General features: G+C 55.0%; 1 protein-coding gene across 3 annotated transcripts in view; it reads right to left on the bottom strand.

Annotated features, from left to right (window-relative positions):
• Positions 1-757: 757 nt before the first annotated feature.
• RNF220 (ring finger protein 220) overlaps positions 758-15041 on the bottom strand; it is a 217200-nt gene continuing 202916 nt past the window's right edge. For all 3 annotated transcript variants that reach the window (XM_060021219.1, XM_060021223.1, XM_060021227.1), the window contains 7 exons: positions 7708-7804; positions 7419-7505; positions 7225-7280; positions 7030-7108; positions 2752-2860; positions 2530-2604; positions 758-1779 (listed from right to left, as the gene is read on the bottom strand). In XM_060021219.1, the coding sequence (XP_059877202.1) occupies positions 1708-1779; positions 2530-2604; positions 2752-2860; positions 7030-7108; positions 7225-7280; positions 7419-7505; positions 7708-7804 (575 nt within the window). In that variant the 3' untranslated portion in view covers positions 758-1707. The remainder of the gene's footprint in view (positions 1780-2529; positions 2605-2751; positions 2861-7029; positions 7109-7224; positions 7281-7418; positions 7506-7707; positions 7805-15041) is intronic.

Below are 15041 nucleotides of genomic sequence, written 5' to 3'. Positions count from 1 at the left end.
GGAGAGGAGTCTGGAGTCATAAAGATACTCTGAGGTCTTGAATTTTAGCAGAATCTTGTTTTGTCAAAACAGCTTTCTGTGTGTGGGGGCCAAGGACTCACCTGCAGCTCTGAGCCCCTGCCCAAGTACCCAGAATGCTGCTCACTCACTGGCACTGGGCAGCCATGGGGATAACTGTTTGACAAAGCTCCATCTCCAGTGCTGGCTGCCCAGCCTCAGTTCCCTGACTTAAAGGCCCACTTTGGTTAAAGGGGGTTCCTACTGTTTGTTTCATCTGGGCAGTTAACTATACCAGGCTGTTGGTCACTAGGATGGAGAACAGAAGAAGCCACAGGGGACTGAGATGGTGGTTCCATTTTTGGTCCCTGGCTCACTTCAAGGGACTAGAAACGGACAGAGGTTTGGGGCTTACGTTTTCACCCAAGCTTATAGCTGTTCCAGCCCTAGACTGGGGGATAGAGCCTGCAACCCCTCTGTAGCCCCAAGCTCTGACCTCTTCTGTGATTAACGAGCTGACGATTCTGCATCGATAAGGAATTAACCTGGAGCCCCTACCCATCAATAGTCAGGAGTCCAGGTCCCGGCCTCACCCCCACCGACAGTGCTCCAGGGCCCCTGAGCAGACCAACCCCACACTGCTTTACAAACCCGTAGCCAAGTCCTTTCCCGCACTGCGGCCAGGAATTAACCCCTTAACTGCCTCTGTTCATACCACCCCATCATCCACCCCTTCCTATACACATGCACAGAGGCAGCAGCTGTTTATACTGGTTTAATCCATGTCAAATGTAGTTTACAAAGGGAAAGGACAAGTACCTTTGTATAGAATATACAAACACAGCATCACACCATGGGGCCCACAAGAAGGGCACGGGAGACAAACACTTTTCCCTGGGAACAGCAGTCTAATCCCAGGAAAGGTTCTCTGCAGAAGGCTGGGTAGCCAGGAGCACCCTCATCCAGCCCCAGTCTCAGCCCCTGCTTCAGCTCGGTTCCCATTTCCTGTGCCTCCCCCCTCCCCCAACTCCTTATGAGGAGCCCCAGGAGCTAAGACTAAGGAGAGGATCATGTCCCTTGGGGCACGTGCCCCACGTCTGGGAGAAGAAATATACACCACTGAACACCGAGCACACGGGAGAGGGAAGAGAACCACGGGAGAGGGAGCGGGGAGGGAGAGGCAGGCACCCCAAGAGGTGGATGGGCCGAGCCCCCAGCCAGCCCTGAAAGAGGCACTGCTTCCAGGTGTTCTTAACAAAAGAAGAAAATCATACAACCAAAGGGCAGGGGACGGGATAGAGGGTGAGGAGCTGTCCCATTTATACACAACATTGTAAACATACACGGTCTATATTACATGTGCTTCAGTCTGGTGTTTGCATGTCTGTCTGTCCATCTGTCAGTCGGTGTGGGGGGGGTGCTGGATCTCAGGAGCCTTGCCTGGCTACTCCCCCTACCCCCACCTCCCTGCCCCACCCTGGGAACGGAACCTGGAACAGGTATGGTCCCCAGTCTTGGTGGGAGCCAGCAGGCAGGGCCTGGGCCTCAGCCTCCACTCTGGCTCGAGTCCTGTGTGTGTGCATGTGTGTGCGCGTTCGTGTGTGCATGTATGTACACGGGGAACCTGTGTGTAAGTATGTACAAGGGGGGGTCACGTCACAGGCGGGGCAGATGGGGCGCTCGAGGCAAGGCCTGCCTGGGGTGGCTAGCTCACAAGTAGATTCTCCGCAGGTCTCCGGGCGCTGTGATGGTGTTGCACTGAGGGCAGAGCTTCTTGGCACCCTGCAGGGAGAACAGGGAGGGCTCTGGTTATACCCTGTGCCGCACATTTGCTCGTGTGAGCCCCTGGGCCTGCAGCTGCATCTCCCCGAACCACTGTGCTGGGGCCTCGGATTGGTCCTGCCCGCCTGCGCTGGGGAGGCATGCGCGGCTTCTGTGAGCAGGCAGGCACGTTCCTGTGTTGGGGAGACGCCAGGATCAAACCGGCTGGCCAGGCCCGCAGCGGGAGCCCCAGTAATGAGAACAAGGCTGGGTCCAGCTGTGGCTGCCGCGGCCCTAACGAGATTACACGCGGCCTTTGATCAGGACACAGAGCCCACGTCCGGGCCTTTTATTGCTGTCTCCGGGCGACATTTTAATGGCTGCTCCCGAGCGAAGAACAGGGGCAGGAGCAGAAGGAGCTTAGTAATGGGAGGGGGAGGGGCTGAGGCCCTGGTCCTGCTTACCCACACCCAGCCTCCTCCTGACCCGGGATCTCACTGCTATGCGTCATACGTGGGCCTGCTGGGGTGGGGGGATGGGGGAAGGGAGCAGGCAAGAGAACCCACCGGTGGGGAGAAGTTAATAAACCTGGGGTCGGGGAGGAGAGAGGGTAGTGAGCTTGGGGGTGAACATCCTGGCTTCGGGCTGTGGTCTATGCTTCTGCTCCCCTGCTCCTCGCTCCTCCTCCCCCGAAGCAGGCTCAAGCACAAGCATGGACATCTGGGCAGTACCCCAAATGGCCACCCACTCCCGACCCCCATGCCACTTCACCAGGGTCCGCAGCCAGCACTCTTCACAGTGCACATGCCAACACTGGATGGACGTTAGGGGCATCGAGTATGAGTCCTAGGGAGAAAATGGGCAGAGAAGGAAGGGGTCACTCTGAGGCTGTCCCACCCTCTGAAGGGCCCAGATCACAGGGCAGAGACCCTCTCCAACCCCCAGGGAGCACTGAAGCCTCAGCAAGGGCGCCCGAGGTTCCCTTCCTCTCACCATGCAGATGAGGCATTTGTAACGGTCCCCACGGGATAGCTGCCGCTCCAGTTCCCTGACCCGAGCCTTCAGGGCCTCAAACGTGGTCACAGCTGAATCTTCGGTGATTCTGCAAAGAGGATGGCATACCTGGGCAGGCAGCAGGCTGGCATCCCTAACCTGAACCTCCAGCCTACAGCTCCCCTGAATTCCAGAATCGCATATATAGCTGTCTGCTAGACGCCCCACCCATATCCTCGATCCGCACACTCCACATTCCAGAACTGCACTCCTCACCCTCTCCTTGCTCCTCTACCTCCGTCCTGGTGAATTTCTAAACCAGACACCTGGGAACCATTCTCAAACCACATCTTCCCAGTCACTCCTCACATCCAAAATCTGTCATCTAGCTCCTAGTATCTCTGGCATCTCCACTTCTTTCCATAGCTACCACCCCTAGTCCAGGTGCTCATGATTTCCTCTGTGGATTGTGCCATCAACCTGAATGGCCTCTCAGACCCCAGTCCCCTCATTCCATTCTGTTCTCCTGGCACCTACAATTCTGCAAACCTGACCACTTCTACTTCTAACGTTTTAGTGTCTACCTCAGAATAAAGCTCCACCAAACTCTCCACAAGCTCACAAGGGCCTCCTCGGGCCGGTCCCCGCCAGCCGCATCCCTCAAGGGCCCTGCCACGTACTTTATGCTCCATCCATGCCAAACTCCTGAGTTTCCCCATACACCCCACCATTTTTCACTCTACTGGCCTCTCAGCACTTTCTGCTGCTTCTGGATCACCCCAACCTCCTAACTCACTAGTCCCATCTCATCATTCAGGCCCAGTTCCCACCTCCTCCCAGAAGCCTTTTCCAAGCCCCCAGCCAGTACCCCAATGGTGGCTGCCCCTTCTGTGCTCTTCCAGCCCCTGTACTGGACTTCACCACAGCAGTGTAACCACAAATGTCCGTCACTGCTAGACTCACTTCCCTGAGGGCAAGCTGCTCACTACACCACTACACTCTGAACATCAGCCCCATACTAGGCACGTGACTATGAATAAACATCTGCTGAAGAAACAGCTGGTCTAACCCCCAGGGAGAGTGAAAAATGCGGGGACTGATGAGGCCCCTGGGCTACAGTCCTAGCCTACCTCAAAGGCTCCTGGTTGCTTCTTCCTAGACATGTCAGATGTCCTGTTGGTCCTCACCCGTAGTCCAAGCCCCGCACAAGGTCCCTACAACTTCCTGAAGACTCTCTGAGCTGCAATACTGAACAGGGAATAGCTAGGACTATTCTAAAGAGTGATCCCTCCCACCTCTCCTAAAACAAGTCAACAGAACCTGGAGAGGCTCAGAGGATGAAGAATGCTTCCTGGAGGAGTAGAAAAGATGGCACTGGAGACAGGCTTTAGGGAATAATAAGGACAATAATACAAATAAAAGAGCCAAAATTTATTAAGCACTTACTAAATGCCAGGGATTGTACGGAGGGATTAAAAGTAATTATCTTATTTACACCTCACAAAACCCCCATGATGAGATCCTAATACTCCTATTTTATATATGAAGAAACTAAGCACAGAAAAAGTAGCCTGTCCAAGGTTCACAGAGTGGGGAAGATGGGATTCAAACCCTGGCAGACTGATTCTGTGATCAACCAGTAACTGTGTAAGTAACCGCTACCCTACACTGGCTACACCCAGGAGGAGACAGGCCTCCAGGCTGAGGGAACAGTGGGAACAAGGCCTAGAGGCCCTAGAGCCCCATCTGGCGGGAAGGCTCACTTCTGAGTAAGCAGAAGGTGCTACACTGGGAAAGGAGACTGTGTCCAAGAAGACCCCAGATGCCGCAATCAGAGAGGAAAGTTTATCTTACTGGCAATTTACAGGAAGTTGTTGAGAATGTTGGAAGAGGGCTGTAAAGGGTAAGAGCTGAGGTTTAAAGGGTGTATTCAATCAGCTGAGGTAGAATCACAAGGGTGGTGTGTGGGCAAGGACCATCTCCTAGGGTGGCCTGTCTTGCCAGCTTAGGGGAGAGAGTTGGCCCAGAAAGCCTGAAAGCTTACAGGTAGTCTGTCCCTGCTGGGTGTAAGTGGTAATGGGGGGGCATGGGTAGGATGATGGGAAACATTTCATGGGCAGCAATGAACTTTGATCTCTGACCTTTCTCTTTTAGGGCACTAGCAGCAACCCAGAATGTGACTTCCTGATGGCTGTGTCCCTATGTCAGGGATGCTCTAGATCCATCACTCCATGGGTCCATGATGCTTTCTGCCTTGCCTCTCTCCAGGGAAGCTGAGAAAGGCTCTGACTACAACTCCTCCTGGCATTGGCGGATTTCCTGGGAGCATCCATTCAACTTTCCAGCTCTGGAAAGCTTTTACCATCCCCTCCTTCCTCACAAGCACTTGCACGGCTGGCTCCTCCCCCAGGCACTTTGCCCAATGCTCTATGTGCCATCCCCACCTGGACTGTTGGTAAGTTCCTGACAAGGAGACAAGGATGGGTAGCTGTGTTCCCTTCCTCTCCAAGGACCAGGCTGATCCTATGAGGTTATTTCAAAGATTGGGAAACCAAGGCCTGGAGCTGGGGGCAGCCTACCCGAGTAGAAAACTAACTGTCAAACCCCAAACCAGAGAATGAGTTAGAGCTGGGAAGGCAAAAAGGATGGGGCCAGGAGAGAATGAAGCCATTTCCCACTTCCATCTCCAAAGGCTCCAAGGCCACATCCAATTCCAGAGCCCACCCTATCTTGGATTTGCTCGGCACATAACTGGCCTCTATTCTTTGCTCTGGTGAACTACCCAGTCCTCCAGGCCCCTGACCCAGGTAGGTTGTGAGCTATTCCTGAGCCCCTCTAGGGTATGGGGTGGAGAATTTCTTGGAAGAAGCCATGTCTTCCTGCCTTTCTCCTCCCCTAGGTTGTGAAAAAGATCTAGGATGGGAACCCATAATGTGTACGGGGAAGAGAGACATCATGGGGACTGAAGGGCCCTAATCTTGGCAAATCCAGACCCAATGGAGATCTCTGCACATGACTAAGCCAGTCCCCAGCTCATCCCAGACAGCCCTGCCCACTGGTGCCTGTGCTCACACAGGTGGGACAGTCCCCAGCTCCCCCAGCCCTCAGCGGGTAGGACCTTCATGGATGGCCACTGGTTCTGGCCCCCACCTCCCCCTGGGCGCCATCCCTGATTAATGATCTTGTCTTTCTGATTTATGAGCAGCCCCTCCAGATGAGTGTAGGTGCCCCTTACGGCCCCGCCCGCCCCGCTCAGCTGGAGTAGGAGAGAATTATTAAATAAACATCCATACGTCATTCCTCCCCCCCACCTCAAGCTGGTTGCGCCGAACCCGTGCGGCCCGCTCCGGCGCTGACATGGAGCAGCTGCGGTGATTCATGGGCAGCTGGGCCCCACGCTGCGGCCCATACATCATGCCAGCAGCACTCACGGCCCTGGCCGAGATAAACTGATCAACCACAACGGGCTGGAATGAATTTATGACAACACAAAATGGAGGGAAACAAATGGGAGGTGACCCTGGGCCACCGACCCGGCCCTGCACCGGCCTGCAATCCACTCTCCTGGCAGAAGGCAAGATGGAACACTGGCCCTGGAATGAAGAGGTTGCCTTTTAACCCTGGGCAACCTAGCCTCGAGAGGAGGGAGGGGCGGGTGTGAGGAGTTAGGCAATGGCCAATGGCAGCAGCTCCAGGCAGCCAGAACTGGACAATGCCACCTCCTGGGGCCAGAACTGGCCTTGCCTGGGCTTCTGGAAAGGCAGTAAGGTGCCCTGCTGATTTCAAATCCTGGTGGCTCCTGAGGATCCAGGCCAGGGGTTGCCCAACCCTGGGAGAAGTGCTAACGGATCCCCTTTTCCCCTGCCTGAGAACACCGGCCAAAAATTCCTACCAGAAGTGATGAGACCCAATACTCCTGCCTAAAACCCACTGCAAGCGCCACCGGGACAAGAAAAATGAAACCAATTTAGCTCCCGATTAAGAAACAGAAACTGGAGATGAATCAAGTGTGCTGGCTGGGCTGGGCAGCCATACATCACACTCCCTGGGCGGAGGCCTCTGCAGCGGGCGGGCAGGCAGGCAGGCTGACTGCTCCTCCCTCCACCAAGGCTCCCAGGGCCTGGGCCCAGCGATCAATTCACAGAGGCATGCTCAGCACCAGCTGGGCCCCACCGTCGGCTGTGTGCCCAGGGCACCAGGCCTTCCTGGTAGCAAAGGGCCCCTCGCCCTCCAACTGAGCTGTGGTTCCCCAGGCCTCCCTCCTGGCCAAACACTCACTTCTCGATGTCACTGTTCTTGCAGGTCTTCTGCATGGCCTCCTGCTTGCTGCTCTCACCGTTGCTGGTAGATGGCATCTCTGCTGGGACAGAGAGGCAACTCACACTCTGGCCAGACTGGGCAGCACAGGTGAGGGGTTGGGCTTAAGGCAGTCACTACCACCCCCCATCACTCCTAACCTGCGTCAGGACTTACCGTCACTGGCCCATTTAGAGAACTCAGGTGTGATGCGTGTGCTGGGAGGGCCACCACTAGAGGAAAGGAAGGAGGAAGAACGAAGTGGGCCCTGAAGCAGGCAGGATAACCCTGAGGGCGGGTACTGGGTTGACACCCACCTCAGGGCTTCCCATCCCTCTAACCCCCCCACCCAAGCCTGTGCCCACACTTGCTTTAGGACTGCGCCCCGGAGTGCCTCTCTCTCCTTGGCTTCACCGGGCTCCTCGCCTGTGCAGGGGATGACGTCGGCCTCCGTGTATCTGGCACGGTGGTCAAGGACAATGGATCCTAGTTTGCGGTGGGCCATGAGGGTTGAATCCTCAGGAGGGCTCCCCCGGCCCAAGCTGAGACACTGACCCTGGGGGGGGGTGTGGATGAGTGACCGGAGGTGCTCGCTACTTTTCTTATTCCCTTTGGACTGTCCCACCAGCCCCACCTTGTCCCGCAGTGCCCCAAGGATACTGTGGTTTCCCATACTCCAGAGTGTCATCCCCATCCACATCCAAGTCAGCATCACTGTCCGGATTCTCTTTGCCGCTGCACATGACGAAGCCAGAGCCTGTGGGAAGCAGGATATGAGGAGGGCCTGGGGCCAGCAAGACGAGTCCAAGGGTACCCCTTCTGTTTTCCTAGGTACGGCTCAGGTTTTGGGCTAGGCAAGGCCAAACAGAAACGTGGGCTTGGGATATAGAGAGCCAAGAAACTTGGGTGCTCTTGACTCTGACATTTCAGGCCTTTTCACTCTGCACACCTCAGCCTTCTCTGCACTGCCTCCTGCTCCAAGTGGTCTCTGCTTATAAACTAGCCCATTCATACACTAGGTCAGGTCCTCAGGAGACACCTAGTCTAGGCCTGCTGAACACCTGTCTTCCAGGTCTAAGAAGAGCAGGAAGAAGACAGAGACATTCAGGTCTACAAGGCCACCCCCACCCAGGACCTGGGCATCCCGTGTCCCATGGTCCAGCCTGACAAGTCTACCAGAAGGGAGAGTAGGCTGGCAAAGGCCTGTCAGAGCCATACAGCGGGACCCCCAGCCAACGTCCTGGTTTTGGCCATCAGGTCCTCGCCAGCAAAAACACCAGGCAGCTGTTCAAATATTTGGTGTCTGAAGTGCCTGACATTAATTATTCATCCCAACCTCACTCAGCCCAGATTCCTGGACAAGTGCAGTTAGAGAGGGATTAAGAAGGGATGGCCGAGGGAGAAAAAGCATGCGCACCTGCTTCTCAAAGCAGTCCATGGAGGCAAGCGGGTGGGCGGAGGCAGGGCCAAGGGCCGGGCAGGTAGCTGACCTCACCGAGGAGCATCTGGCACAGCCACAGGCACTCTCGGCCAGGGGCGGCGGTGGTGATGTAAGGCGCTGAGTTGCTTAAGCTACTCCAGGCCCGCTCACCTGCCATGTGGTCTGACTCCCAGGACCACCCTTCCTGGTGGCCCAGGGCCAGTGACCACAAAGCTACTTCTCCCTCCCTGCCCATGTCTTCTCCCAGTGGTCCCCATCTCAGACCACATCTCATGAGCCAGTGGAACAGCCCTGCCGGGGACAAAAGGGGCTGAAAGCAATGGGATCTGGGTTGAGTGGAATCAGAGGTGTGAAGCAGCTCAGGGTTCTGCCCGATGATCTCAGAAATTTCTTGTTAATTCTTCCCACTTCCAGGGTCTTAACACGCTCATCAGGGCAACAGACATGTACCGGGTTGTCACGCCTCTCGCCTGTTCCTTCACCCTGTTCCTTAGAGCTCTGACCCTTCTTTTCCCTGCTCCAGCAGTGTCTGCAGCTCCCCTCTGCACACACGACCAAGTCCCAGCTCCTCAGTTAGACACGCTAAGCTCCGGATGCCCCCACTTCTCCACCTTCCCTCTTTCTCTCACTTCACTCCATAAGCTCCACATATACGGATAGACTACTTACTGCACCTCAAACGTCACCATGTCCTGCTCATGCTCTCCCCTCCATCTGGAATGTTCTCCACCTTTCAAGCCCATTTCGAAAGCACTTTCTTCCTGATCCTTCTTCTCCCTCCTACACCTCTGGTCTCTGGTCTCACAAAGGTTCCACCCAACCCAAAGGGAAGCAGCACCAGGGAAAGAGAGAGGCCAGGCACTGCCCAGGCTCCACCCCTCCCTGCCAGTCCTCATCTGCCCTCCACAATGAGGCACCAACAAACTCGAGGCAGCAGGCAGGTCAGCAGCAGGGCCATTAAGCTGAGAAAACACCAAGTTACAGCTCTGTCTACTGTTCACGGCCAAGTGTCCTGACAAGCAATTCCCGCCTTGTGGGTGAATGGCACCTCTATAAACCCTCTGACAGTTTGGGAGACAAACTCCGCCATCAATCACAATGTAGCCGTCAGGTTCACTTACAGCCTGCGCCTCCCGAGCTCTGCCAACCTCCCTCCCCCAAGTACACGCAGCTCAGCAGTCAGCCTCACATCCTTGGCTTAGCCAGGGCCTGCCCGGCCCTGCCTTTTGGGTGGGCGAGCAGCAAAGCTGAGAATCCTGGCACCACTCCTCAGCCCAGTATGGCTCCCATGGCAAAGCTGAGAAAACTGGGCACCGCCAAACTGCTAGGAAAAGTCCTAGCTTCTCAACACGTAAAGCAGCCCAGTGGCCGAAGTCCTCATCTCTGCAGTCTCATCGCCTACCAGGCCTGGACCAGATCTTGTACTCCAGTGGAACACAGCTATTGTGTGCATGTTTTCTCATGCCCCCCTGCCTTTGTACTTCCTGTTATCTCTGCCTAGAAACATCTCCCTCTTGGTCTACAGAACAAATTCCTGCTCGCTCTGCGAGTCTGACTCTTCTCAATCATGCCTTCTATTCATAGTGCCTACACATGGTAGTTGCTCTATAAATACTTCCTGAATGAACTCACCTCAACATTCTCTCAACCTTTATCGAACTCACCCTCTGCCTGGTTTGACACTGAAGACAGTGTTTCCAGATATGATTCCTACCCTCAAGGTGCTGAGTGTGGACGAGATGTCCCCAGACATTTCTACACAGGGGTCCCTTCTGCGGCGTCCATCCAGGCTCCTGTGCAACTCCAAAGTCACATTTATTACCATGTATTGTCACTGTCCCTTACCAGAATGAAGGCCCAAGTCTGTGATCTCAGCGTCATCCAGCACAGAGCTGGCCAGGCCCACAGCGGGTGCCATACAACACACGCAAGCAGTAATGGCTTAATGCCAACAATGCTGTTCTATTAGGTCCTGGGAGCCCTGTGCCGGAAGGAAGGCCAAGGCCTGATTAGCCGGTGGCCTGGAGAAACCTCTCAGGCCACAACCCTCCCTCTCAGACCCCAGCTCTCGGGTGAGCCGCGACCTTCTGCTCCCTTGACCAGCCCGGCAGGATGGAGAGCACAACACATCTTGTTTGCCAAGGAAAAGGCCTGTCTCTGGTCTGAGCAGTTTCCTCTGACCCTGACCCCACCCCCCAGCAAAGACAGATGTTGGGAACCTCTCCCTACCCCCACAGGTGTTCAGAACAGGCTGCCGCCACCAATTTCACTCTTGTGCTGCCCCAGCCAGCTCCAACCTCCTTCCCAGCACATTAAACTTTATTTTCTTAATGAAAATAAAGTTTGCTGACTTCTGGCAGAATCATAATAAAAAGAAACAGCCATAAAGCCATTTTATGCAGACAGCGCCCCTGCCAGCTTGCGCCCCCCACCCTGCTTCGAGAAGAAGGCTCCACAGTCATTTTATGTTCTCAGCTGCTGGAACATCCCAAGCCAGTACTCAGAGGCAAGATGGCGCAGAGTACTCCTTTCCAAGCCTCTGGCTCCTGTTCTGTGTAGCTCCAGGGATAACAGGCAAGCTGCCACTCCTGATGCTACTATCCAGGGAAGGGACTCTGCCCCTGGGACCTGCAAGATGACCCAGAGTACCCTTTAGTTACCAGGGAGGCCGCCTTGCTGAGGCTCAGCCCCGTTGTATTGTGGCACAAAGGGCTGGGCTGCTGCCCACAGGCAGACTAAGCCTGAGAGTCAGTGATGCTCAGCAGTGGGGGCCTGGTCCTGGGAGGACGGGCGGTGCAAAAAACCTCTTCCCTCCAACTGGACACTAGCAATAGAAAGGGAGAGGGTTAAGTGCATATATAATAAGCAAAGCCTAAATTTTATAAAAACGACCCCCCTCGCATAAACTCCTTTTTTCTTAGGTCAAAGAGAGAGAGAGAAAAAAATCAGCATTAATTTGATCAACTGATCAGATAATCGATTGAGAAACTGGAGATGCCCGCTTACTGGGGGCAGTAACGTCGTAGAACATGAAACCACAAAAATGGAGCCATTGATTTCCTCACCTGCTGCTCCCAACAAAACCAGAGCCCAGGGAGAAAGGAGTCCTGGGGCCTCTGGAGGCGTGTGCTCTCCAAAGGTGTGGTTTGGGGGTGGTGGTGCAGAGCAGCAGCTTCCGGAGAGTTTTACACTGGAATTAGTTACAGATGCAGTTACGGTGTCTTGTGTAAACGCCATCGATTGGGGAGCTGACAGTCTGGGGAGCTGCGATGCGGGACAATCAATCGGCCTGCAGTGTCACCTGCCACCTCGCTGAACAGTTGACAATGCAATTATCCAGTGTGGAGGCAGGGAGTTGGCGTGTGTCAAACGCACTTAGCCACTTTCCGGGCCTCCTCGATAACGTGTTTCACTGCCTCACGTCAGGAGAGACGCAGAGAGACAGACGCCGTTTAAAACCACTGATACTTACTCCTTCTGCCTGTACTCCCCCGGTCCCAGCTTAACAATTGTGTTCCAAAAGGCGATTAAATCCCGTCAGTCGCCACAGGGGACAAGAAGGTGCCCTGCTCCTTGCCACCTCTTCTCGCCCCTCCCAGCAGGCAACAGTCATAACTAAAGGTAGTAAGGAGGTAGAAGGTGGCAGCCCTAACGCTCTCCATTCCAACACTGCCTGCAGCAGTCGGCTGTTCCAACACCTGTCACTGACTGCACCTGGCAGCAGGGCTGTGCTGGGGGACATTTTTAGCATCTGGGGCTCCTATCTTTTGGAAACCAACACAGCAAAGGAGGCAGCAGCTACGGCCAGGCCAATTTCTCCATGCCCCTGGGCTAAGAACACCTCTCAACCCCTTGACCCATAATCTGGAGCTGAAGTTTTATCAAGCAACAGCCAGTTAAAAGACCTGTGCCACAGCTGCCCTGCCTGTCCTCTCCATGGCATCTCATCCCAGGCCACATGGAACCAGCTTAAATCTAAGGCAAGAACTCGAGAAAGATGCAGTCCCTAGGCCAGGATTGGGGCAGGGCAGAGGCCCTGGACAGTGGGTTCTCTTAGTATCATCCCTGTCCAACACCTGTTTGATTCAAAGGGGCTCAGTGCTGGATTCCAGGGATGCATTTTCCTCCAGGGCTCAAAGATGGAGTTGCAGCACCTTCCACTTCCTGTGCTGCCTCCTGGGAAATCCCTCCATCTCGCCACTCATGTGCCCACCACATCACTGTGACCTTATCTGAAGCCAACCATTCCATATTCTCTCTCCAGCCTGTCCATTCCAGATATGATGAGCTCCAGGCTCCCCCAATCCAGCGGGGTGAACTTTCACTGGCAACCAAAACAGGAGGGACCAAAGCTCCCACCACTAGTCTCTTCTCCGGGACCCAGGAGCTGGTGACAGGCAATGAGGAGAGCTGGGGCTCATTCATCACGTACCTCCGTTGACTACAGGCAGGAGCGGGTTTGTCCCCAAGGGCTGTATAATTAGGTTTCCGCTGTGGCCCAGCCTAGAGGTCCCTTGCTCTGCCCAGGGCTGGCACAGGGCACCAGAAGAGCGTCTTTCTTCCCTAACTGTTGAGCTCTTTTAGGGGAATGTTGGTGAAATACTAGGGTCCACGTGCTGCCCTTTATGCAATTATTAACTCTGGGTGGGGAGAAACAGCAGTAGCAGGTTAGCAAACCTAAGGTTCAGAGAGGACAATCGACAGCTTAGGCACGCAGCCCAGGGCGTCTCCGAGAACTGAGACGGCCAGAGCGTTTCCTAGTCACTGAAAGTTTCTTCCAAACTACTCTCTTAAAAACTTTCTCTCGTCCTTCAGATTCTTAAAGATCCACTTCCAGCTGGACCTATCTCAGTGCTTACCTGTTCTGTCTGGTCCTTCGCTTTGTCCTAAAATACCAATTCCAAGTACTCCCAGGCCTAAGCAATCTGGGCCTCACCCTCAGTAACCACAGGCCCCATCTCCAAGGCCCATTCCCCTCAGCCAAGTGTCCCACCAAAACCTCTTGCTTGTTCACTGGTTCCACGGCAGAATACATTCAAGGAAACCGATTTGCTCCACCAGACCAGCTCCCAGTGGGCCTGGTGGGAAGCTTTGCTGAGGATGATGAAGGGGTCCTGGTCCGGAAGGAGGGATAGGGGGTGATCAGATACAGGAACTTATCTGCAATTCTTTCATATCCAACAAGAACAGCAATCTCTGTTCTGTCAGCATGCACAGCTTGGCTTAAATGGGCCTCACCACTCGCCTGCTCATCCTGCCTCTGCTCCCTCTCTCTGAAGTTGGCTGGGCAGCTTCTTCAGCCAGCGTTATCACTCCCTCTAACCGGTCTTGGCAGGCAATCTAATTCCTCCTGAAAAGGTCACCGCCATTTTAACTGCCTTTCAATCACATTAAGCACGCGCTGCCCGGCTTGCGGCCCAGCCCGCCCGGCGGGCGATCAATGCGCTACACTGACACCAGCCCGCCTGGCGGGGCCACACCCAACCAAACCCCCCAAGAGTTGGGGCCTATTGGTCCTGGCCAAGGAGGGTAGACTGACAGATGGCCAGCTCCTGCAGACAGGGTTTCGGGGGCAGAGGCGGTCAGGATCAGACAGGGCCTCCTTTGATAGCACCCCCCACCGAGGAGCCTCAGCCTCCTCCGCTCCACTGCGCCCTGCTCTCTGCCTCGTGGCCCCTGCTGATCTCGCTGTAAAACAGCCTTTCAAGTCTGCCTGTCTTTTGACTGCACTAAGCTGTTTAAGAGGCGGCAGCAGCTTCTATCAGGAAAGCCGGAGCAATTCTCTGCAGATAAAGGCACCTCCGGCCCCCGTTCCCTCTTCAAGTCTCACTCTCATTCTCGCTCTCCAAATCGCTCAAAGAAAAGCCCCCTTTGAACTCCTCTCAGGAATTCTTGAAAAGAACAACCTCACAGTGTAAACACTCAGGGAAAACTGACACCCCCCCATAGGGCTGAAGAGCCCCTCACACCCGCTCTGCAAGTGCGTCCCAGCACCTGGGAAATACTTGGTTGTAGCAGCAGGCCCCATGCAGCTTCATCCTCCTAAGCCCTGTTTGGTGCCCAGAAGCCACCAGGTCCAGTTCTGTGCCAAGAAACCTGACTAAAAACTTGCCGCAGTAATGGAAGATATGAAAATCTGCAGCCACAACAGAGCGAACCCAGAGCAGAATCCTGGAACTGCCCCTGAGCAGACACCTGTGTGTACAAGTCACTGGACCCTGGGCTTTGCTGCTCATGTTCCCTGGGCCTCAGACACTCGGAAACTCCAGGATAGGACCAGAGTGAAACGGCAAACGGACATCCTCCCAGCTCAGCGCTCAAGCTCGGGAAACGGTTTGGCCTGATTAACCTTCCTGATTTACACTTTGGCTTGTCCCCAAACGCTCGGGCAATATGAGAGAAGCCCAGAAGCATAACGCCACACCTGGGCTCGTGGCCCCTTCATGTAGCCAGTCTGCCCTGGATGGCACTGTGGGGACCGATCCTCAGCACCAGCCCGAGAAGCACTGCCCCAGTGAGGCAGAGACCCTCCTCCCAGCTGCTGTGAGATTCC

The sequence above is a fragment of the Delphinus delphis genome, chromosome 1 (genome assembly GCF_949987515.2).
Source record: "Delphinus delphis chromosome 1, mDelDel1.2, whole genome shotgun sequence".
NCBI classification, from domain to species: Eukaryota; Metazoa; Chordata; class Mammalia; order Artiodactyla; family Delphinidae; genus Delphinus; species Delphinus delphis.
The sequence above is the reverse complement of the archived record's forward strand: the minus strand, read 5'-3'. Positions and strand labels throughout refer to the sequence as shown.